This window comes from Thunnus maccoyii, chromosome 4 (assembly GCF_910596095.1).
Source record: "Thunnus maccoyii chromosome 4, fThuMac1.1, whole genome shotgun sequence".
Classification (NCBI taxonomy): Eukaryota; Metazoa; Chordata; class Actinopteri; order Scombriformes; family Scombridae; genus Thunnus; species Thunnus maccoyii.
In genome coordinates, this window is record NC_056536.1 from 11,059,298 (window position 1) to 11,083,233 (window position 23,936).

The 23,936-nt window shown below is 39.8% G+C and overlaps 3 protein-coding genes across 4 annotated transcripts; 1 reads left to right on the forward strand and 2 right to left on the reverse strand.

The window, feature by feature from the left end:
- Nucleotides 1-5,444: 5,444 nt before the first annotated feature.
- LOC121895635 lies at nucleotides 5,445-8,857 on the reverse strand. Its single transcript, XM_042409000.1, has 2 exons — nucleotides 8,217-8,857; nucleotides 5,445-6,657 (listed from the first exon to the last, which is right to left on the reverse strand). Exons 1-2 carry the CDS (start codon nucleotides 8,728-8,730, stop codon nucleotides 6,368-6,370), a joined length of 804 nt encoding a protein of 267 aa, XP_042264934.1. The 5' UTR covers nucleotides 8,731-8,857; the 3' UTR covers nucleotides 5,445-6,367.
- Nucleotides 8,858-10,726: 1,869 nt separating this feature from the next.
- LOC121895634 lies at nucleotides 10,727-14,985 on the reverse strand. The gene is made up of 3 exons (XM_042408999.1): nucleotides 14,953-14,985; nucleotides 13,531-14,044; nucleotides 10,727-11,949 (listed from the first exon to the last, which is right to left on the reverse strand). The coding sequence occupies exons 1-3, from the start codon at nucleotides 14,968-14,970 to the stop codon at nucleotides 11,660-11,662; spliced, it is 822 nt and encodes a 273-aa protein (XP_042264933.1). The 5' UTR covers nucleotides 14,971-14,985; the 3' UTR covers nucleotides 10,727-11,659.
- A 645-nt stretch (nucleotides 14,986-15,630) lies between these two features.
- Nucleotides 15,631-23,012, forward strand: dalrd3 (DALR anticodon binding domain containing 3). Of its 2 annotated transcripts, none has more exons than XM_042408996.1 (13): nucleotides 15,631-15,975; nucleotides 17,112-17,419; nucleotides 18,002-18,315; nucleotides 19,071-19,129; nucleotides 19,323-19,424; nucleotides 19,525-19,589; nucleotides 19,991-20,049; nucleotides 20,173-20,255; nucleotides 20,482-20,608; nucleotides 21,561-21,619; nucleotides 21,774-21,890; nucleotides 21,981-22,049; nucleotides 22,407-23,012. In XM_042408996.1, the coding sequence occupies exons 1-13, from the start codon at nucleotides 15,742-15,744 to the stop codon at nucleotides 22,524-22,526; spliced, it is 1,716 nt and encodes a 571-aa protein (XP_042264930.1). In that variant the 5' UTR covers nucleotides 15,631-15,741; the 3' UTR covers nucleotides 22,527-23,012. The 2 variants fall into 2 exon arrangements, with proteins under 2 accessions (XP_042264930.1, XP_042264932.1); XM_042408998.1 differs by lacking the exon at nucleotides 15,631-15,975 and adding an exon at nucleotides 16,394-16,505.
- The last annotated feature ends 924 nt before the right edge of the window (nucleotides 23,013-23,936 follow it).

Sequence of the window (23,936 nt, forward strand, 5' to 3'; positions counted from 1 at the left end):
AGGACATTTCATCTGCAAATCACCATATTAATGTTGACTGGGAACCAGTACTGTTTAATGACACAACTATAATTAATACTCTTACTAATGTTGGTACAACTACCACTACTGCAACTACTCTTTTTACTACAATATACCTAATACCAGCTAAAGAAAAAAATACTGCTGCTGTGATAACAGATGCTTTTTGTACGGCACTTATCCAAAAAGCCGACTTTATGATAATTGTGCTTTACAAATAAAAATAAGCAATTTAAAAATGTATTATAGATATGAGACAGGTGAAAATTTAGGGCAAAAATTAGTTTTTTTCAAGGCAGACCTTGCAAATAAATTTAGTTTCAGGCCAAAAAACATAAACACTAAAGGCAGAATCAAGTCAAAACTACAGTACATAAATAATTTTATTAGGACATTCTACGTACTTCTGCATCTGACAGCTGTAACTTTTGGTAACACTTTATTTTATATTAATTTCCTGGGAATTTTCTATGTAATTTACATGTATTTATCAGTTAATTTTTAGGACGTTTTACAAAAGTGGTGGTGCAAAAATTTAAGATAAAAACAGGAAAAAGTATTAAGTTGGTTTAGATGGTGAATACTCACTCATTACGATCAGGTTCAAATGTAGTTTTTAATTTGCAAAAGCTCTTAATAAATAAGATTAACAATTCTTTAACAGACAGAAAATATTTTTCAGTGTGTAGTTCTGTGTTTAAGAGCCAGTGTTAAGTACAACCATTTAACACTTTTTTCTATTTTTTTCTTATAATTTTATTTTTACAAATTGCACCACCCTTTCTGTAAAATTAACCATTAAATACCTGCAAATTGGAAATTTCAAGGCCATGTAGTATAATATCTGTAAAATAAAGCATTACCTAATTTTCTAATAATAACTACGTATAATGTCGTAAAATATGTCATTTTGTGAATTAAACTGTGAAAATTTAAACTGGACAAATTTAAAAGAAACAGAAGTGCAGGTACAGAAGTTCACAGTGAGAATGAATTAAAAGTGCAAATTAAAGGTTCTTACCTTAAGTCTTGAGTTTTTAAACTGAGGAACATGTTGAATGGGATCGAGGATTTGTCTGGATAACAAAGAACTAAAAGATTAGCAAAGAGGAGGTTCAATATAGGTCAGTCTACCCAAATTAAAAAACAATATTTTCCCCCGTACATCTAGTGATATCTCAGAGCGCTTTGGTTTTATTTGAGCAGGTTTTGAGATATTTTCTAGAATTTAGTTTGTGTTGTTCACGGCACTGAAACACCAGCGTCTCTCTCCAGAGCCAAAGTCCTTGTTTGTCTGATTATTCCTCAGTAAACACTGTCAACAGTTTTCATCGGGACTGTTTTCTTTTGCATCAAGTATTTTGAGTGAAAACTTCTCTCTGTCCAGTCTTGTTTCTGGAATGACACACGGCTGTTGAAATTTTATCTCTTAACTCAGCAGATAAAAACAAAACTATCTGCATACACAGATACTGCTGCAGGTAAATGATAAAATATGTTTTTTTGTTATTTGGGTGAATTGATCCTTTAAAAAAATGCAAGAACTTGCAAAAGCTAAATAACTTCATAAAACAAATAGTCAAGACACTAAAATAATTAGTCAAAACACAAAACCATTAAGACAAACAGGGATCAGGTCACATAATTAAACAATTTTACTCCTCATGTCTGTCCTGTAGTTATTAATACAAGAGCATATAAATGTCTACATTTCTCATCATATATGAACACTTTTAATTCAAATTCTATGTAATCAGTACAGGTTTAATACATTAACTGGAAGCAAATGTCACATGACAGCTTAGTGCTGAATTAAAATGCATTTTCTTCACTAACTAACAGATAAAACTGTAAAAATGTGAACAATCTTACAAAAATATGCATTTATGTTCACTTAGTGTGTATTTGAAACATAAATATTTTTTTAAAAAAGGACAAGATAGCTGTTGTCGTTCTCCAGCAGGGAGAGGAGGCGGGGAGGGAGTGGATAAAGGAAGGAAAGGAGGAGTTTTGTCTGATCAGGAGAAGTGAAAGTGAAATGAATCTCTAGAGTATTTAAAGAGGAAGTTTGGACTCCCGGAGCTGTTGGCAGACGGGACTGCAGCGGAGGACACACCGCTCACTGATGTTGGTAAGCTGGAGGATTTTTTGACACTTTTTTCCCGTAAACTCTCTTTTATAAGTGTGAATAACTCATACAAGAGTCTTGCCGGCTCCTTGTGTGCTTTCACTTTGCTTTCATTCCACTGGTTTTGTTTCCAAATGACAGTCCTCACCCAGCCTCCCTCTCTGTCCCTACTCTAGCTTTTAAACTGTGTCCTTTTTTTCTTCGTGTAAAATCCTTGTTTTATTGCTTGTAATGAAAGTGTTTGTTTCATCTTTCCTCTCACTGTAAGAAATCTAGAGAGGATTGTGGTTTTCTTATCGACGGTTGAAGGTACAACTGACAAACTGAAAGTATAAAGGAGCTTCTGTCACTTAACCAAAGTCGTCTTTGTTTAAATAACTCTTTTTTTTCCCTACAAAGTTTGGTTTTTTCTTGTTTTTTTTGACGACGTGAGAGTTTAAGCAAGCTTTTCAGATCAGTGTCTCAAGTCTTTTCTACAGGGGGAGTCCTTATATGTAAATCTCTTCCTTAATTTTTTTTTTCAGCTCTCTCCTTCCTTTTATCGTTTTATCAGCTCTTCCTTGTCACGCTGACCTCCCGTGCCCCTTTTCGCTTGCTTTCTTTTTCTCCCAGCAAGATAACTCACAACAGGTTTTTCAAGACGGAGCAGCAACACAGAAGTTTATGTACGTGTCACACAGTTGGTGACAGGTCAACATTTCCTGTTAAAATATTTGATGTTCGGTCTTGGAAAAAAAGGAAGATAGAGATTTAATATGAGTGTTTCAAAAGCAGAAGCTGTCAGTGTGCTGTTAAATATTTGAACTTTGTACATTTTCCTGAGTCGTGTAGAAGGTGCAAGGTTTGTGGTTCACAGAGTGCTTTTACAGTAAACCTTTTAGAGGATTTGCTACTAAAAAAATAATAATAATCCCACTTTTTCCTTACAGATTCATGTCATCTCTTGTAAACTTTTATTAGTTTCTTAGATAAAATATTTTCAATAAGGTTTGACCAGGAAACACAATAAAACTCTGGTTTATCTAAATTAAGAAAATAGAATTTGATCCATTCTGTAAAAGACTAAAGTAACAAGAGAAAGAAGCTTTTTGCCATCATCATTTTACAATATTTAGTCTGGTTTTTACTACTTCATTGTTTTTTTTAAATTTTCTTTTTATTTGATCATGAGCATCTTTTCTTAATCAGGCAACTTTTGGATATTCACACAGTACTGCACATATAAAACCTTCTTTTCAGTGATACTTAACCAAATCTGACTCTGCTTGATTTGTAATTTTGTGGTTTCACTCAAGAGTGAGTTTAAAACCGATAAATTACAGATAATTTGGATAGATGTCTTGTTTTAAGTGGATTCCCTCAAACCTGTTAACAATTATGTTTCTGCAGCTGTCGTTAAATAATGTTCCAGCAGCAGAAAAGTGACACAAATAATTCATGAAATAAAACCTAATACAAAAGAATATTTTCTCACTGAGCATCCGCTTTAAACAAAAAGCTAAAGCTAAACCGCTGCCACTTACATCACAATCAGTACACGACTCAAAACGAGAATCTGAGAGTCAAATCAAATGTAATTAAAACCACATGTTACAGAGTACGATTAGATTATGTGAATCATTACTGATCATGTGAAATAAGGTCATATCAGGACGGGAAAAACAAAGTGAGCAGAGGAAGTCGATGCCTTATTATCATTTAACATAACAGCTTACTGAAAGTGGGAAGAGACCTTTGTTTTCATTTGAACTGTAGTTTATGGTCAGACACCCACAACTAATGCAGCACGTTTAAAGCCTTGTTACTGCTGCATAAAACAGGATTTAAAGGGTCAGTCTACCCAAATTACAAAAAAAAAATAAACCCCCAATCCAATATTATGCCATTTTTATTTAATGTTTGTTTTCAAAAGTTAAAAAGTTATTATTGCGACATGGTTATTGTACAGAAGAAAATGCTGCCCCGTATCAATCAAATACAGGAAATACTATCTGTAAATCAAACATGATGTGATTTCATAAATGGTTACTTGCACGTCACTTCTTTCTATTCACATTTTTCGAACACATGCTACTTATCTTATCATGTTTTACTTTGAAAAGCTGTGACTAACAGAACTGCATGGAAACTTTTTCATATTTTTCTAGGATCTGATACAGCGGAGATGTAGGATGTGTGTGTTTTTTTTTCTCCTAGAAAATTATAAAATTCTGGTCCATTAGTCCCACTTTTTCTAACTGTTTCTAACCATATTTTTTTTCTTTTTTTTTTAGCTGTGCTGTCCTGACCAGATCCCAGCGTGGACCCAAAGCTCGTTTTGGTGGGTGGGATTGTAACGGAACCCATAATGCAGCTGTGATTCTGAGCTCCAGCTGGTTATGGGGTCCGTTTCCATCCCACGATGCACAGGACATCCTGAGCAGACAGGCTGATGGCAAACACTTCACCCTTCATCAGCGAGAAGATCCGGGAACAGGGCATCCTACTTCCTACCACGAGTCATTCATCACGTCCTCACTTTTAACTTTTGACAATTACTTCACGCTCTTTCCAGTAAAAACTTTATTGTTCCACAAAGGAAAAACAAACTTAAAACAGTAAAACACTCATAACAGTATTAAAATATCTACAGTAAAAATACATATCTCAGCTTCTTAAACCTTTAGTGTTCCCACTCTGACTCATAAAAGCTACAGTAGCGTTAACTGCTCACTGCTTCAAATACTCATGATCTATTTAAGGTGGAGTTTTGTTTCTGTCAAACACATAAGGAAAGTGAAACTAAGCCAGTAATCTTTCTTTTACTGCTTTATTGCCATGTTGAGCAGGGAGCACTGATGTGTAATGACTCTTAATTTGCCTGATGCAGCAGGTGTTTTTCCTCAATGACACGTTTTCTCCCGGATTGCTAACAAGAGGGAACGCAACCGGGAATTTCGTGTCAGCCAAGAATGACACCTATAACTGCGTCTTCTGGGCCCTCTGTGAATTATTTTAAGTCCTCAGTCTGTTATCTAACTGTGTAGTATTTGTATATGTGGATATTTCAAATAAATACTTGAAATTTAAACTGTATCAGTACATTATTCTTACAATAACCATCACCATACGATATTTATGACCTGTGCTACAGACACACAACCACTCATGAACCACTGAAGAGCAGCTTTTCTTCTTCTTCTTCTTCTTCTGCAGTGGTGTTGTTATAGCTTACTCTGGTTTCTTCTCCCTCCGGGGAGCATTAACTGAAACATATTTACATCAGTGTTTGACACAGCAACGCTTTCTCTCAACACCGTATTACAACAATGCTTTTATTTGCTAAGGAGTTTAGTTCATTTCACACAAGCATGCTGAGCTGAGCTGAGCTGAGGTGATAAGAGGAACACACCCATCCATATGTCAGATACTCCGGTACATTTTTTGGGACATAGTTTTGCTCTCTGCTGCTAACTGAAGGTTATGATCACACTGTGGGTGTTAAGTCTTCAATTTTAGATTTTCAGCCTCACATGACACAGATCTCATGTTTTTTTTTTTTTTTTAAATCAAGCCTGATCTGCACCACATAGACTCTAAACATCTGAACACTCTTGTCATAGTTTAGTTAATTCACACATTCAATGATTTCAAAGCATGTTTTGAGTCAGTGGAGTCATAAAAAGGTGTAATATGTAACATGTCTTTCAATTACTGGTTATGTTTTGATATTCTCTACACAATTATAGATCCACTAAGTCATAGTCTAGGAGCCGATTAAAATGACTTCTTCATTTGGGCTTTATAGTTCTTGAATTTAGATTTTTTCTTTTTGTATATCGCGTGCAAAACTTACATTATAATATGCATTTTACAGCTTGTTTTGGGAAGTGGAACAATGGTGATGCAGTAGACTATTAAAGTGCATTGCTCCATTTAAAATAGTGTTTTGTTATTGTTCCTCTGCACTCGTGTGTTTTCAGCTCCACTGTTAGTTATTGTACGAGCAGCGAATCAGATTAGAGCGTGAAGAGCTGTAGTGTGAACAGTGTTGAGTTTAAAGGCAAAGGAGAGATGATGTCAGTGAATTATTTTTTCTTACATTATTGAAAAATACAGTGAAAATAAAAGGAGTGTGGGTTTAGGCACTGGTCAGCTGGAGGAGGAGAGAGACAGAAGTGTTCCCTAAACCTGAATAATCCTGTCGTAGGCCGCCGTCACTCACACAGGAAGAGTCAGTCAGGGGCCCGAAGGTGCTGAAGGTGAGGGGAACCTAGAGAGTATCCTGTCCACCAGCTCCAGGTGTCTCTCGTGGTTTTCTCGACTGATCCTTTCATGCATGGCTGTGAGCTGACTCATTAGATTGTTCTGCATTTCCTTCTCGTGGTCCATTAACCTCTGCAGCCGTGCGTCCTCCTGCGCCTGCATGGCGGCGTCCATCTCTCTGAGCTGGGTGACCGTCGCCGACACCAACGTGGAGACTTGCTCCATCACCGTTGTTTTCCTTTTCTTAGATGGCACCGTGTACGCTAGAAGACAAAGACAGAGAGCAGCCTGTCAGTAACAGGATTTATCTGTGTTTTAATAGACTGGACTTGAAATAAAACAATAACTATGATAAATAATCAACTAGTTGAAGTTTATTTGATGAGTCATATCAATATATATCATGTTAAGCTCCATTTCATACATTTGCAGGTTTGTAGCTCCGAATAGCAACAAGAGTTACATCAGTAAAAAGCAGACGATCATGTTTACCCACCTGACTGATCTGTGTGTCGTCTCCATATGATGCTCATTACAGCAAGGTCAAGAAAATGAGTTAAACATATGAATTGGCTGTGACTGTCCCACTTGACCAGAGAACGCACTATGATCAAAACTAGACAAAAACAGTATTCACATAAACATGAGGCTTTTTGTTTAATTAAGGTTTTGTTTAAAGATTTAATCAATCGGACCAAACGATTACTAGCTCATATGTGGGATTTAACTCACCACAAATTCTGGAGTTATCTTGTGAGAATTTAAGCAAAACAAACATGTTTCATTACACATAACTTTAGTATCTTTAAAGGGTAGAAAGACTAACTCGTTCTGTGGCAGCAGTGCACAACTTCAGCGGTTTCTGAAATGTTTTGATGACTCCACTTGATAAGAGTTAATAGTTTCCTTCAGGCAGTTTGGTATACTGTTGCTAAGAACTGATGTGTCAAGTTTTTGCCTAGTCATAGCACATGGTGAGTGGGTTTCCAGACAAAGCTGGGACGCTGTACAGAGACTGGTGCAGCAACCAAACCAGCATATTTATGGGCCAATATAAGATCCATGTTCAGCAACCTACCCATCAGATTTCTCAGCATGAAGATTGTTAACTGAAAGGTGTCCGTGGAGGTGATAAGGCTCTTGGTAAGGTTTCCTTTTTGTGTGTGATGTGCAAACATGCCAGTTATAGTTCAATCATTATAGGTCAATGTTTTGAGTCATGGTTCTCCTTATCTATGGTTTTTATGAGTCAGAATGACGTTTATACAGCTTTTGAAATGACGTGGATCAGTGGTTCTCAATCTTTTCCACATCAAGGACCCCTAAACTGATGCAAATTAGACCACAGATTTTATCCCAAGGTCCCCCATCTGATAAGATTCTTGCCTTTAGATGTTTTACTACATAGCGTATAAAACCCATGACCGAAACAGTCATACATTCTCTCACTGTGTTACTTACAGATGGAATTATGATGAAAATAAATTAAATGATTGCTGGGAATCCCCTGGAACCCCCTCAAGGACCCCTGGGGGTCCCTTGACCCCACTTTCAGGGCCACTGACTTGGATCCTGTCAAAATAAATAAATAAATAAATACTATTTCTGAACCAGTTCAGGACGTCTTGATTGGACGTTCAAACGTCTCAATCTTAGCTGGGGTGGTTCTTATCTGTGGTTTTTGTGAGTCAGAATTAATTTTGAAGCATTTAAAATGACTTGGGTTCTGTCAAAATAAATAAATGCTGTCAAACTCCAACCCGGGACTTCAGGTCACATGACCCTGCACGTCATCCAGATATAATAATAAACAGACACTTACTGATGGGCTGTAAGTGCTCTGATGAGCTGTACTGCTCCTCGTCGTCCTCCGCCTCCACTGGACCCAGATGTTTGTGGATCTCCCCGTCGTCAACTTCGTCCCAGAGACTGACGACAACCTCCTGATGCTCCTCGCTGACGGCAGGCGGTGGTTGAGGAGGTGGTGATGGAGGTGTGGGTGCAGGCGGGGGGCTAGGACTCCGGTTCCGCTTAACCGGGTTTCCTGCGGGCGCGTTTGAGAAAACCCGGTGGCACTGCTCATAAAACGGCCAGTCGACGCGGGCGCTCCCGCAGCGGGTCTTCTGCTGGTGGTACTTGGTGTACTGCTTCCTCAGCGCCTTCAGTTTGCTGATCACCTGCATGTGCGACCTGTACACCCCCCTCTCCGCCAGCAGTCTGGTCATCCTGTTGTAAACTACAGAGTCCTTCACCGTGCCCGTGATCTGGTTGCGGATCGCCTCCGACCCCCGGATGGTCAAAAGTTCTTTAATTTCATTTTCCTGCCAATTGTACATCTTCTTTTGTGGAAAAATCCGTCGCGGAATCGTCTCAACTTATTATAAACACCTCCCTTGTATATTTGCGCCGCTAACGTCATATTTCTGTGCCGGAAGAGGACGTGCTCAAAGATCGTCTAATCTGGATCACTCACTCTGTAGCTAAAAATTACTTTTAATGTAAATATTTAAAACAATTATGCACATAAACTTTTTGCCATATTAGTTATTTATCAATAAGTAATTATAATGTGTTACATAAGTGAATAAAACATGATAAAAAATGGCAATAAGTAACAATATTATTTGATGCTATAGATTAAAGGACAGGTTCACAGTTTTTCAAGTCTGTCTTAAAGCAATAGTCAGGTTCCCAAATGAAGATTAAAAAAGGTTTTACTAGACCATTAAAAGATTTAGCCCCAGTGCTGACACCTCTGTCCAGTCAGGTTGCCGTCCCATTTCCAGCCAGCCTCTCACCAGTGCCAGGGTCATGTCAGCCTCCTGCTGTTGCAGTGTGGACAGCCGCCACCGTTGGCATCATCTGGTCCCATTCCTCTTGTTGCTGGCATTAGTGGCACTCCAGTGCTGCACAGGGGTGCCGGGAGAACGATGATGTCACCCCACCCGATGCTGGATTTCAAAGTCATATCCTCGAAGGGCCTCCAGCCAGTGGGCCACTTGTTCCTCAGGGTGCTTAAAGTTCTGGAGCTAGGTAAGAGAGGCGTGATCGGTGCAGGGGAGAAAGTGGCTGCCGCATAAATATGGCCAGAAGTGCCGTAGTGCCAGGACCACTACTAGCAGCACGCATCAGGTGATGCAGTAGTTCTTTTCCCCCCAACTAAGGGCGTGACTGAAGCAGGCCATGTCAAGCTCTCCATCTCCTCCCCACTGGGAAAGGACAGCCCCAATCCCCACGTTGCTGGCATCAGTGTCCACGATGAAGGACTGTTGGGCATTGGGGGCTTCAGTGAGGGTCGCCTTGAGTCAGTTGAAGGCTGTCCAATGGTCGGCCCTTGTCTGTTCTGTTTGTTTGTGCAACAAACAAAAACAAATGATATTCACTTTAAATACCATATAACTAAGAAAACAGCAAAAATGAATACTGGAGAAAACCAGTATTATTAAAGATTATTATTATTAGTAAGGATTATTAAAGATCCCAGCCACCTCAACCATGGACTTTTTTCAGCTGCTACCGTCTGGACATAATTTTCCACCAGGCCAACAGGCTTATGAACAATGACACTGACGACCTGCCTGATGTCACACACACATACATAAGAATACATATACTTACAAACACATATAATATATACATATAGATATTTATTCATACTATACGTAGGACACACACACATACCGCACTTGACATATACATGTACTCATATGTTATATACTCTTCTTGTTGTTTATACTCTTTTATCTATTACTATTGCTTTTACTATTTTAAATATTTCTTTTTTTTGTCCTTACTGCATTGTTAAGGAGATTTTTACACGTTTATACTTGTGTAATGAGATATAACAATAAAGAAACTTGAAACTTGAAACCAGTAGCAGTATCAGTGATATTACTCACAGCCCTTCATGAGCTCCGGCACTGATATTAGCCTGGTGATGAGGCCTGGCTGCAGTGAGCATTCCAGTTCATCCTAAAAGGTGTTGAGGTTGAGGTCAGGGATCTGTGCAGGCACACCCAGCCTGACGCATAAGCACCTGCTTAGGGCCCCCAACATAAGGAGGCCCCCCAGAGGGCTGACTTACACTGTCTCAAAATGTGGGAATCCCCCTTAACTACAGTACAGTACACTGTAGCGACAACCAGTACTAGGAACCCCCCCACTAAGGGGTCCCATCTTATTGGTGTCTCTGTGAATCATAGACGCAGGTTTGTTTGCATTGATCACTATGAAAAATAGAGGAATTATCTATCCGAGAGTGAAAAAAGAAAGAGAAAGAAAAAGGAGGATGAGAAAAGAAAGCAAGACATTAAGTGGAGCAGATATTTTTTTTCCAACTTTATGTTTATTGGGCAAAGTTAAACAAACACACATCCCAGTTCTTACATTTTTCCTTTTAAATTCTACTAAGTAGAAATCCAGAACTTGTGTCTGTATCGATTTCCTTTACTTCCCTGTCCCTCTCCTCCCAATTTTACACCACTTCCCCAACCCAACCAACTATTTATAATCAACTCTTTCATCATTCATTCTCTCGATCAACCAGTTTGCATGCTTCACCTCTACTTTCACCCACACACATATTCAAACACACACCCCTACACATACAGATCTTCATCTCAACTGTCATCCATTGCCCTCATCACTTATATGGGACAACACTATCCAGAAAAAGTGTCTTTATAAAAACATTAGTTACCCAATAAAAACAGGCACAACAAACAAAAAATAAGTAATATACACACCAAAAATATAAAAACCATAACACTTACGTTAGCAGCCGCAATTACCCAACACATCACCAGAAAGCTACTTACAATATAAATTGATGAAATGCAAAAGTTTCCCAAGCACGCTTATCTCCATGCCTGCCCCATCACTTCTAGCCAAGGTGATCATTGGTCTGTGAATTGTGCATCTTGCAGTCTCGACATGAAAATTATTTTTTTTATTCCTTTAACTACTGACTGCCATGTGTCATAGGTTGGTGGGTCTTTTTTCAGCCAGCTCAGTGTTATTGCTTTCTTGGCTGCTGCAAGACGTATATGCAGTAAGTTTATCTTTTTCCTGCTCATCACTGCTTCTGAGATGGTCCCAAAGATGGCCAGCAATGGGTCCCTGGTTAGTTGAAAACCAAATATTTTATCAAGTAAATAGGAGTGTGGGTTTAGGCACTGGTCAGCTGGAGGAGGAGAGAGACAGAAGTGTTCCCTGGACCTGAATAATCCTGTCGTAGGTTGCTGTCATTCACACAGGAAGAGTCAGTCAGGGGCCCGAAGGTGCTGAAGGTGAGGGGAACCTGGAGAGTATCCTGTCCACCAGCTCGAGGTGTCTCTCGTGGTTTTCTCGACTGATCCTTTCATGCATGGCTGTGAGCTGACTCATTAGATTGTTCTGCATTTCCTTCTCATGGTCCATTAACCTCTGCAGTCGTGCGTCCTCCTGCGCCTGCATGGCGGCGTCCATCTCTCTGAGCTGGGTGACCGTCGCCGACACCAACGTGGAGACTTGCTCCATCACCGTTGTTTTCCTTTTCTTAGATGGAACCGTGTACGCTAGAAGACAAAGACAGAGAGCAGCCTGTCAGTAACAGGATTTATCTGTGTTTTAACAGACTGGACTTGAAATAAAACAATGACTATGATAAATAATCAACTAGTTGAAGTTTATTTGATGAGTCATATCAATATATCATATATCAATGATATAATGTGTGTTTAAGCTACGTTACATACATTTGCATGTTTGTAGCTCCGGATAGGAACAAGAGCAGACAATCATGTTTACCCACCTGACTGATCTACCTTTCCATGTCCAACCTGGACCTGACTTCAAAAACACTTCAAATACTTCTCAAAGTTTTGCTGTGCAACACACCTATGTGTGTTTTATTTTGTAATTTTCATACAAAAACTTTATTTTAAAATCCTAAAAATAGGTTGAGAGCAGATAAAAAGACGTCCTCTGCACATAAAATCAATGTCATTGGCCATAATCATTTTTTAACTGTTAAGCAATGATGTGAGTTTCATCTGGGTAAATAAAAGTTACGAAGGATTTATTATTGAGTCACATAACTTCATCATGGACGTATAATCTTTATACTTTTGGTCATTCGTGTTTGAAATGAGCGAAGCATCGTCTCGCGAGAATACGCGAAGTTCAGCACGAGAGTTGAGTACTGCGCCTGCTTGCTGAGTAGTTTGAAAGCAACAGAAACAGGACAGAAACGGAGCAGAGATAAAGCTGTTGGGTAGGTTTGCTTTTATGTTGGCGTGTATATTCCGTAACGCTCATGTTGATGAAAAGTTCAATGACTTAGAGCCTCTGTTTTCCTTACAGAGTTCCCGACGAGGACTGTCAGCGACTGTTTACATCCTGGAGTTAGCATTAGCATTAGCCTGCTGCAGCCTCAGTGGAAACTGGAGAAAAGTGAATCAGATGGAATTAAAAGAGATAAGAGTTCAAACTGTTAGATTATCTACAAGAAACTGTACTTTTGATGATCATCTTTTTCTGTGTTATTTATCCAAATAAAATACTGTTGCACGTCAATAGTGACTCAGTGTTTCTGTAAAAATGATGCATCTGCCTTGTATTAACTACGACACTCAATGTGTTTGGTTATATATAATTTTTTAAATTAGGATTATTTTGAAAGCGACACATTGTTGAGATGTATAACTGACGTCCAGGTCAGACAGGACGTTGATTGGACCATTTTAGAACATATAGCATATTAAGTTGTTAATCTGGATATATAGGATGTATAAAGCTGCAGAATTCACACTACATAAACTTTAGCACAATAGATGAATAGGACCACTGGTGATAACGACAAATTTGGCCAGGAAGGACGTCCAGCTGATGGCCAGGTAACGTCCAGGACGTCAGCACAATTTCCATTTTGGAACTATTTCTGAACCAGTACAGGACGTCTTGATTGGACGTTCAAACGTCTAAATCTTAGCTGGGACGGTTCTTATCTGTGGTTTTTGTGAGTCAGAATTAGTTTTGAAGCATTTAAAATGACTTGGGTTCTGTCAAAATAAATAAATGCTGTTAAACCCCAACTCGGGAGTTCAGGTCACATGACCCTGCACGTCATCCAGGTATAATAATAAACAGACACTTACTGATGGGCTGTAAGTGCTCTGATGAGCTGTACTGCTCCTCGTCGTCCTCCGCCTCCACTGGACCCAGATGTTTGTGGATCTCCCCGTCGTCAACTTCGTCCCAGAGGCTGACGACAACCTCCTGATGCTCCTCGCTGACGGCAGGCGGTGGTTGAGGAGGTGGTGATGGAGATGTGGGTGCAGGCGGGGGGCTAGGACTCCGGTTCCGCTTAACCGGGTTTCCTGCGGGCGCGTTTGAGAAAACCCGGTGGCACTGCTCATAAAACGGCCAGTCGACGCGGGCGCTCCCGCAGCGGGTCTTCTGCTGGTGGTACTTGGTGTACTGCTTCCTCAGCGCCTTCAGTTTGCTGATCACCTGCATGTGCGACCTGTACACCCCCCTCTCCGCCAGCAGTCTGGTCATCCTGTTGTAAACAACAGAGTCCTTCGCCGTCCCCGTGATCTGGTTACGGATCGCCTCCGACCCCCGGATGGTCAAAAGTTCTTTAATTTCATTCTCCTGCCAGTTGTGCATCTTCTCTTTGTGGAATAAAAAAATCAGGCACTGAAACGTCTCAACTCAATAAACTGTTATCTCAACTCAAACACCTCCCTTGTATATTTGCGCCGCTAACGTCATATTTCTATGCCGGAAGAGGACGTGTTCAAAGATCGTCTATTATGGCTCTTTCACTGTAGCTAAAAATTACTTTTAATGTTGTACTAAAAAGACTCAGAATATGTCCACTTGATTTGGCCAATTTTGACGGCGGAAGCCTCATATTAGCTTCAGATAAGCTTTTGAATATATTTTTGCACCAAAGAATTGTCCCCTGTCACCTACATTAAAAGTGTATTAGGAATTAATCTTTTAATTGTCAGTATGAACAGGAGGAATAATTACAACAAGCAAAACCTTTTTTAATGTTCATTTGGGAACCTGACTATTGCTTTAAGACAGACTTAAAAATGTTGAACCCGTCCCATAATCTATACTATTAAATAATATTGTTACTTATTGCAATTTTGTATAATGTTACATTAAAATATGTAACACATTATAATTACTTGTTAGTAAATAACTAATATAGCAAATGGTAGCAGTTTAAAGGCACAATTGCTCAAAGATTTACATTCCACTTTTGTTTCCCAGGGCAGTGTTTCCCTGTTGAACAGCAGTGTAAAGACAGTAACAAAGAGAGGGAAATTTGCACTAAAAATGTTGTAACTTTGGAAGAAATCCACTTAATGTAAGCTGTAAACTAGACATTAGACAGACCTCAAAAGTTGTAAACCTATCATTTGAGATAACACATTATTGATAATCTATTATCTGCTCGGACTGCAACTAATGATGACTCTTGATTGATCTGACGATTATTTTCTCAATTAATCATTTGATCTATAAAATGTGCAACATTTAGTTTGTTTTGTGTGTTGTACCCCAGCAACCCTGACCATGGTCTGTTTCAGCTGCTCCTGTCCAGAGAGCTTTTTCCATTAGACCACCAGCTTGCAGCCTGCCTGATGTCACACAAACATACATAAGAAAACATATACGTATATATACATACATATAGATATTTATTCATATATTATAGGTAGGACGCACACACATACTGCACTTTACATACATACATGCACTCATATGTTTTATACACTTCTTGTTGTTTATAGTGGTATGGTCTTTCCCAAGCTATTTCCACACAGTTGAAAGCACACTAATGTAAAATATGACTGTATGCTGTAGCATTAAGATTATCATTCATTATGGGGTCTACCATAAACCAGGAAAACAGCATCAGACCATAGACTGTATATATAGATCCTCATATACAGTCTATGATCTGGACAGACATGTATGTGTCCACATGAGGCTACTTTTAAGTGTAGTTAAGGTTGCAGTTACTCTGCCACACACTGGAAGGCGCTATTAGGTGTAATCCACTGGTCCAACACGGATATTCACCTCGGAAGAAACACAGATTGCGCTTCACTGGTTCCGCAAAGGGAAAAAACAGCCAATGCAGTCCTCCTTTACAGCCAATATCTGACATCGATCAGTTATCAACCGTACTGCTGCAACATCGACTGTCATTGTGCAGCGTTGAGGCTTACAATAGCCTGGATCAGGACACACCAGGGTGAACAAATTGTAACAGAAAACAGGAGCATGGCGGGGATGTGCTGATAGCCTGGTAGCAAGCTCACCTGTTTGTGTTGTTGGTGGTGATGGAGAATATCGAGCAGTCTTCGCCCCTCCGGATCACCCCTACAGTCCGGGCGCTGAGCTCAGCACTGCGGGGGAAACGTGAAAATGTCCCCGATTCCAGCCAGGGAAGCGGCGACAGGATCTTCCCTGACCCGGAGAAGCTTTGGTTTAAGGAGAGCAGCGCTAAAAACCTCCGAAACAGGGACTTCTTGTCGCCGACCACGATGCTTCACACGCTGTACGCGGACGGGCAGGTTGGTTTGACTGATACCTGTTGTGTTTGTCAGCATTTATAGTGGCTTTAATTCTTATTTATCGGTGTTTTACGTCGAATTGCGTTCAATTAGATTAACCGAAACATATTATAAAGACAGTACTCGCCACTGGACTACAACCTCATTAAACGGCTATTTTAAATGTTAGCTAGTTAACCTAACTTAAATATTTTGAGAGAAAGTCAACAAATGATTCTTCCGCCAAACAGTATAGTTCTTGGGCTGTAGCTAAAGGCAGGTGTGATGTTGTTGTGCACATTAATATTAACGGTTTAGAACGTGACTCGGCCAATGAGAACAGAGGACCGGAACTATCTGCTTTATAACGCCCAGCTGACTCCAACCTCCCGTTAGAAAAAACAGGCGAAGGCTGTCTTCAATTTCGCAAATTTCGAGCAAAAGACACCTAAAACCCGAAACCCAGAATACGTTTGAATGATACCGAGACAGACAAACCGTTGGACTGATAGAGGCCGCATCATGATCGACCAGACACTCAGCCTGCGGCAGTAATTATTAACCCATGAGTGACAGATACAATATGGGGCACAGCACAGCTGCAAACACGAAGCCGCAACTGTGGTGGCGTAAAAACACAAGCAGCACACCCTGTATGCTAATATCCACCATGCACCAGGATGCTTGGTGTTTTTGCATGCATTGTGTTGCAACATAAACCTGTCATGATGGGTTTACCCACTAGAAATGCACTGATAGTGTTTGAAGCAGATAACAATATCTGCTTTTTTCCCCACTGATACTGACAATATATTCATTTTAGTATTAGCAACATATGCATGTGAGAAACAAGCAATTCTTTTCAGATATGCATATGAGCTGAAAAATCAATAACCCCAAAACAAACATGTTTACTGTGTTTCTAATTTCCACAGTTAACATGTCGCCTTTCAAATGAGATATTACAATATCAATTTCATGCCAATCTAGTGTATCAGACCATCTCTAGTACTTGACATACTGTATATGCACATCTCATTACCTGAATATCAGTCTTTTCCACTTATTTCTGTCTCTCTTCACTCACTCACATATAAATGTGTTCATGCTTGCATGCATGTGAATCCCTGATGTCTCTGTCCCTTTTTTCCACCTAGGTCCCTCCAGCAGTGATGTCCAGGGTCTTGTCCCTCCGTGGTAGTGGGGTTCTCCCTGTGGCTGGTGGGGAGGTGATGGGTGAAGGGCTGAGGGTGAGGGTGGACCGGGCCGCAGCCTTCAGGGCCGTCCTGGCGGGTGGAGCCACAGAGTACTTGACACCATCAGGTCAGAGGCAGGGCTGTGTGGTGCTCAACTGTCCTGCCTTGCACCCTAAACCCAACACACCCACTCCTGACACACTGACTCTGGGCCAGCTGAGGACTGTTCTGTTGGCTGACCACATGGGGGCACTGCTGAGAAAACAGGGGTGAGTCTGGGGGTAAATTCCAGCATTACAGGAGGGTCTTGTGAGTGGAAAATATGAAAGGAAATGCTCATTTGATCTGTAGGGCAGATATATGTATATGTTTGTTATAATAAAATACAAACAAAGCACATTTACACTCCCTTTCATGAATCTTCCACATCTATTCCCTTTGATTCACTGTCATCTATAACAAAACGCTCTTTTCTTTCTCTTTTTTATTTTTTTGTCATGGCATTTCAGCATTGCTGAAACAATAAATCAGTCACCAAAAATGTGGAAAACCCATTAACTGTCATTTATCAAGGAAAACTGTCAAACATTTGCTGGTTTTAGCCTCTCAGATGTGAAGATTTGTTGCTTTTCTCTTTTATCTCAGTGTAAATTCTAAATCTTTGGATTTAATAATGTTGGTCAGACAAAAATAGTATTTTGAAGATGTTATCTTGGGCTTTTTGAAACTGTAAAGGACATTTTCCAGTATATTTGGATATTTTGTACTAATCGATTAATCAGTGATGAAAATAATTATTAGTTGCAGCCTGAGGTGAAACATACTGATGTAAATCTACTTACCTGTCTCAGATTTTCAGTGTCATATTGCCCCACGCTTCCCGAAGACAGCGACATCATCACCTTCCTCCGAACTCTGGGCCTCGATTGGCCGACATCCCCGGCCAACTGGACTAATGAGCAGCGTGAAGAGAAGATCCAGGAAGCGCTGGAGAACTCCCCGTACAGAGAGAGGGAAAATGAGAGAGGCAGGAGGACCAGCGGAGGAGGAGGAGGGAGGAAGGCAGAGGACGGGGAGAATGAGGGAGCGCTCAGGATCAACCTGAAACGAGTTTTCCAGGAGGAGGGGCTGCTGGGATATGACCCCAGTCTTGGCACCTGCACAGGTGAGGCCACCATGGGGAATGTTTGATTCAACTATTTTGAGAATCTACTACTGTCCATTTTTTCTGCAGTTAATGGTTATATTATAACGATATGTTGGTCATTTAAAAAGCAGAACTATCTTTCTGTCTGGTCTACTATGTCAAATTATGTCAATATACATACATATATATATACATCAGGCAGTCAGAGATGCTGCCATTGACCACTTAAAGGTTGTACATCAGTTAAACTATCATTATTTTTCCTTCTTCTAGTTCTTCATGTCTTTATTTATCTCTGACCAGCATTAAAATCACTTAAAAAGTCAGTTTACACAAATTACAGGCAAACATATTTCTCACTTACCTCTGGTGGTTTCTAGCCTCTGGTTCTGAGGTTTCAAGATATCTTTTTCTGATATTTCTGCTTTCCACCCCAAAACGGTGGAGCCTATAGTTCTCAAAACTTTGAAAATGGCATTTAAAAAAACTCAAGAGCAACATCTCTTAAAAGAAACAATTTACTGGTTATTCAAGGAAATACTGAAAAAAGTTAGAACTGTTAGAACTGTTTCTTGGCCTGGCCAGTGACTAAATATCTTAATAGACATATATGTGAGTGGTATCACCTAACTCTTTTATGAAATGCCAAACTATTCCTTTAATAAAGTGTTGTATGTGTTACTGTAGCTTTAAGTAAGAGAAAAGTTAGCAGGATAACATATTGTTGGTACTGTATATTTGCTGGTAACAGATTAATATCTTATCTGTTTCAGTGCACAGAGACAGTGTTTCCCACCTGGCCCAACTGGACGCAGCCACAGCCGACTGCACAGTGAGATGCATGCAAATATGCAGCACACAAACACACTGAACTCACATACAAAGCCTTTATACAGCACTATGCAAACACGAACCAACACATGGATACACAGTGATGTTTGTCCCCTGTTGCTACCTTTGATGATTCAAATACACCTTTTAAAATTCTTATGTAAAAATGGACGTCTTTGCTGCCTTTTTCATAGGTAGCCATGGCAACAGCGTTACATGTAACTTCTTGTCAGGATGAATTCCGCCAGCAGCAGATTGCGATGCTGTGGAGAGCCAGCGGAGCGACACATACGCAGGTATCCACACAGACGCACGAACACACACACACACACACACACAATCATTTAGAGCAGTTTGTTCCTATTTTTACCTGTTGTGCTCTGTGTGTGTTTGCAGAGACATTTGGTGTGTGGACCTGTGAAGACTCCTGGTTCTCACCTCACTGCTGCACAGTACTTGCAGTAAGACTTTCTTTGTGACTTTGCTCAGTGATATGTTTTTTTTTTCTCCTCTTCTGTCTGTTGTCATCATTTTTCTCTCTTTGTCTTCAGGTTTTCTCTTTCCTCTTCACTCTCTCGTGTCCACTCGTCTTCCCCGTCTCTTTTTCCATCACAGCTCTTTCTCTGCCTCCACTCACCCTGCCCACCTCTCCACCAGACATACTGTTTATTATCACGAAAGACACTCTTATTGAGCTCTTCTCCGCACTGTAAAATTGCAGCTCTAATTAAATTTAATCTAAAGAACACTAGTGGGCGTTGATGGTGCTTTTCTTCATCCTCGTGTTGTAGCTGTATGTTTTTAGCCCAGTCGTCTGTGTAAATGAGGCTTCGATTGTTTCTGTCTTCCCACTCTCCTCCAGGCTGAGAAGAGGTCAAATGAAGGAGGCCTCAGAGATGAAGTATGGAGATCAAGTAGAAGGTGTGTGTGTGTGCATATAACAGCAGAGTGTATGTGTTGAAACTGACTGATACAAATTACTATTAACTACAGATGAAGTGAATTAATTGGGGTGAATGCCGCTGCCGCCTCCTCCTCTTGTAGGTCAGACGTGGGATGACATCATCAGGGTCATGACCTCTGCCACCGTCAGATTTGAGCTGCTGTCAACAGTCCACACCAGTCCTGTGAGTCTCCAGCTGCACGTTCGCACCTGAATGTGTCATGTAGCTGCTGATGTGCTATGCGTGTGTTCACGAGTGTGTGACCTCCCCCCCATAGTGATTATAATATGACTTCACAAGTTTTTAAATTATAAATTCTGTTCATGCAGAAACGTCCCTTTTACACTGATGGCAGTTTCCTCTGTGACATAATTAGTTGAGTCAGAATGATTGACAGCTGTCTGTTTAGGTGACACTGGACGTCCAGAGGGAAGGAAGTGTGTCCACCAAAGGCCCGAGAGGAGGAGTGTTTGTGATGTATAACTGTGCCAGACTGCACACTTTGTTCGACAGCTACGAGAGAGGAGTGGGGAAGGGTGAGAGACGTGCTTTGCATTTCTCAGATCAACAACATTACAGATAATCAGATCACTGTGGTCTGGCAGGTTCCCTGAAGCTCAGAAGACAAAAATAAACAATAAACGTAATAAAAAGTGTAAAATGCAGGACAATCTTTTCCGCATTAGTTTTAGGTATTTCTGGGAATTGCACTAATGTCTCAAATTAACATGATGTTAAAATGTATGTTAAAAAGCCACAGAAATGATAAATAATACAATTTTCTATTCATACAAGAATGATAAATATATATTACATGTAGAGTATTGTTGGGACTACAGTTCACAATACAACTATTTTTGTGTCGTCGTTCTAAATTTGGTGTTTTACACTAAAGAAGCCAAAACTAAAAAGTAGGACGAAAACTGAAGCCACAGACATTTCAGTGCTGTGAAAAACATTCTGACATTTACATATCAGGAGCCTGTATGTGTGTGTCAGACTCACAGAAGTATAGAGTTGCAATGCATCGTTATGCATTGTCAGAATATTAATCATCAGCTATTTTGGTCATTGAATAATCGTTTTGGTCATTTTTCAAGCAAAAAGTGACAAATATTTGATGGTTCCAGCTTCTCAAATGTGAAGTTTTGCTGTTTTTCCTTTTCATATATGACAGATAATTGAACATCTTAACATTTTAGACTGATAGACAAAACAACCAATCTGAAGACATCACTGTGGCCTCTGAGAAACTGTGAACGCCATCATTCACTATTTTTAACGTTTCATAGTTTAAACGATAAATCAACTTATTGTGAAAATAATCAGCAGATTAATCAAGAATGAAATAGTCGTTAGTTGCAGCCCTATAGAAATATTACATAAAGTGTAAGAAGTGTACATGGAAAAATAAATACACTACAGAGTTTAAGATTATTATTTACTGTATAACAAGCTTGCATTTGTATTTATGTATTTTGTCTGCAGGTCTGTACCCAGAGATCCCTGATGGCTCTGAGTTAGACTTCTCTGCTCTCAAAGAAGAGGTAAAACTTGATTCTGTTCTCTGTCTCTCCTTTAATTCCTTTAGCTTTTATTTTTCTTTCTTTCCATTATTATAAACTGTCCAGTTTATAAAAGTCCTCGCTGTAACATTTCAGTTTTCATCCTAACATCCTGTCTCTGTGTCTCGACCGGCAGGGCGAGTGGCTTCTCCTGTTCAATTACCTCATACCGTTCTCCGAGCTGCTGGACCAATCAGGACAGGCGTTAGACTGTGAAGGGGGAGGAGCCAGAGTCAATATTAAAACTGAACAGGTGTGAACAAATTAGTGATCAGTAGTGGCTTAAACCAAAGTCTGATGTTGAGATGTTTATGTAACTCGTATGTGTGTTTTTGTTCCTCAGATCTGTAAATTTCTGGTGTCTCTCAGTAAAGACTTCAGCTCGTACTACAACAGAGTCCATGTGCTCGGGGTGAGGACGTATTTATTATAAGCACAAGAGATGTTAACTGTTACAGTAACTCTTTATTATTGCGGGTGAATGTCTGTACAAATATATTCGTCTGGGTTTGTGTGCGTGTGAATTTGTGTTCCCTACACCATATAGAGATTAGTGTAGTAATAGCCCATTGCCCCGTCTGGCGACTTTTTGTCACTGACAGAATGTGATTACTAACGTCAAAAAAATCATAAAAAAACCCCACCAGTTCACTATGAGGTCAGCAATATTCAATCTATTATCTCTCTCTTTTTCTCTCTCTCTCTGTCCTGAAATCTCTTTATTTTCATTTCGTATTATCACCTCTTCCCTTTCTTTTTTTTTTCCCAGGAGCCGTTGCCTCATCTCTTCAACCAGATGTTTTGTCGCCTGTATCTGTTGAGAGCGTTGAGAGAGCTCTACCACAGCGCTCTGGACACCCTGAACCTTCCCCCCATTAGGCAGCTATAGCCTTAACATACGTCGCTCATCCTGTAATCACTGTTAGTCCTACCTCCCCGCCCGCCACACACACACACTCACCTATATTTCGCATTTGTAGCCTCATCGCATACACACTTCATTAAGCGTTAATGAAAAATGTATCCAAATAAGACACATTCTCACCTTTTTCATCTTTTTTTGGCAACGTTACAATCTACAGTCTCTGTCTGTTACAGTCAGTTATAAGAGACTGTTCAACCCGCCCACGATGTAGCTCCTACAGCTCATCGTCAACGATTCCTGCGGCTGGACTTACCGTAACTGTTTGAATATTTGAAGGATGTCATTATGACCCATAAATCATGAAATGTGGAGTCAGTAAAGTCTGCGCTTTTTATCTAAAATGTTTGAGTGATTATGTGTGAGGTCAGCGTGATCTGGATGGAGTGATTTTCCTGGAAAATTTGATCTGTTTGCATGTTGTGCTTCACTTTGGATTAGTTGCTCTGTGGAGGGAGGGAGGGAGGGTGAGGGGGGTGAGGGGGGGTGAGGGGGGTATACCAATCATCAGAATTTTAACTGCAGCGTCAGAGTTTGTGAAAATGATATGATTTTCTCTGTCGGAGCCCTACTTTGTAATTTTTAACTCTGTAAAATCACACTAATCGCAAGTCCTTTTCATTTCTTATTGACCATAAATAACCCAACAAGACTTTTTAATATGATTTTGGTGCCAAAATCCCACCAGTATCTTAACCAGAGTGCCCAGTTTAAACACCCCACCCACACTTTATTATCATTATTATCATAGTATTCCCCTGCTTAATGTCTCACAGTCATAATTGTTTCACCGTCTGAAGAAAAAAAAAAAAATCGTACTTTTTAATGAGCCTTGTTCAACTGTTCATGTATGTTCTCCGACTTGTATTTATAAATGCCATACAAATATTTATTGTCAGTTTAAAAAAAAAAGAGATGTGTACAGAATATATATTCTGCATATGAGTCTTAATTACTGTGTTCATATGATTGTTTAGAATCCGATTAGTCGCAGTTATCCTGCTTGACAAACACCTGATCTTCACTATCAGACATGTGCCAGAAATAACCAGTGTTTATAACTTATTGAGAGAAAGGGAGAGAAAAAAAGAACAGCGTTTAAGGCATCGTGCCACCAATTTTTAGGAAATGCATGAAATGGCATGAAAATAATATATGTGAAGAGTTTTATGCCAAAAATATTATTTATACATTTTGGTAGGGGATAAATAAAACATTGATCCTTGAGTATCTCTGAAATGTGAGATGTTGAGTTATCTGATGTCTGCTAAAATGTGCCATAGCTTGTTTGAACTTTCTGCTGTACATTTGTTTTTTTAAGTTGGTGTTTTTTCAATTTCTTATTTTGGAACAAACAATTGTATCGAACACAAATCT

What these genes read in the sequence shown, in the direction of transcription:
- LOC121895635 (XM_042409000.1), bottom strand. Translation starts at nt 8,730, where the DNA reads ATGTACAATTGGCAGGAAAATGAAATTAAAGAACTTTTGACCATCCGG. An exon ending in AGAGCACTTACAGCCCATCA is followed by an intron (nt 6,658 to 8,216) that starts GTAAGTGTCTGT and finishes TTTGTCTTCTAG; the next exon opens with CGTACACGGTGCCATCTAAG.
- LOC121895634 (XM_042408999.1), bottom strand. An exon ending in AGAGCACTTACAGCCCATCA is followed by an intron (nt 11,950 to 13,530) that starts GTAAGTGTCTGT and finishes TTTGTCTTCTAG; the next exon opens with CGTACACGGTTCCATCTAAG.
- dalrd3 (XM_042408996.1), top strand. Translation starts at nt 15,742, where the DNA reads ATGGAGAATATCGAGCAGTCTTCGCCCCTCCGGATCACCCCTACAGTC. An exon ending in CAACAGTCCACACCAGTCCT is followed by an intron (nt 20,256 to 20,481) that starts GTGAGTCTCCAG and finishes CTGTCTGTTTAG; the next exon opens with GTGACACTGGACGTCCAGAG. An exon ending in CGAGAGAGGAGTGGGGAAGG is followed by an intron (nt 20,609 to 21,560) that starts GTGAGAGACGTG and finishes TTTTGTCTGCAG; the next exon opens with GTCTGTACCCAGAGATCCCT.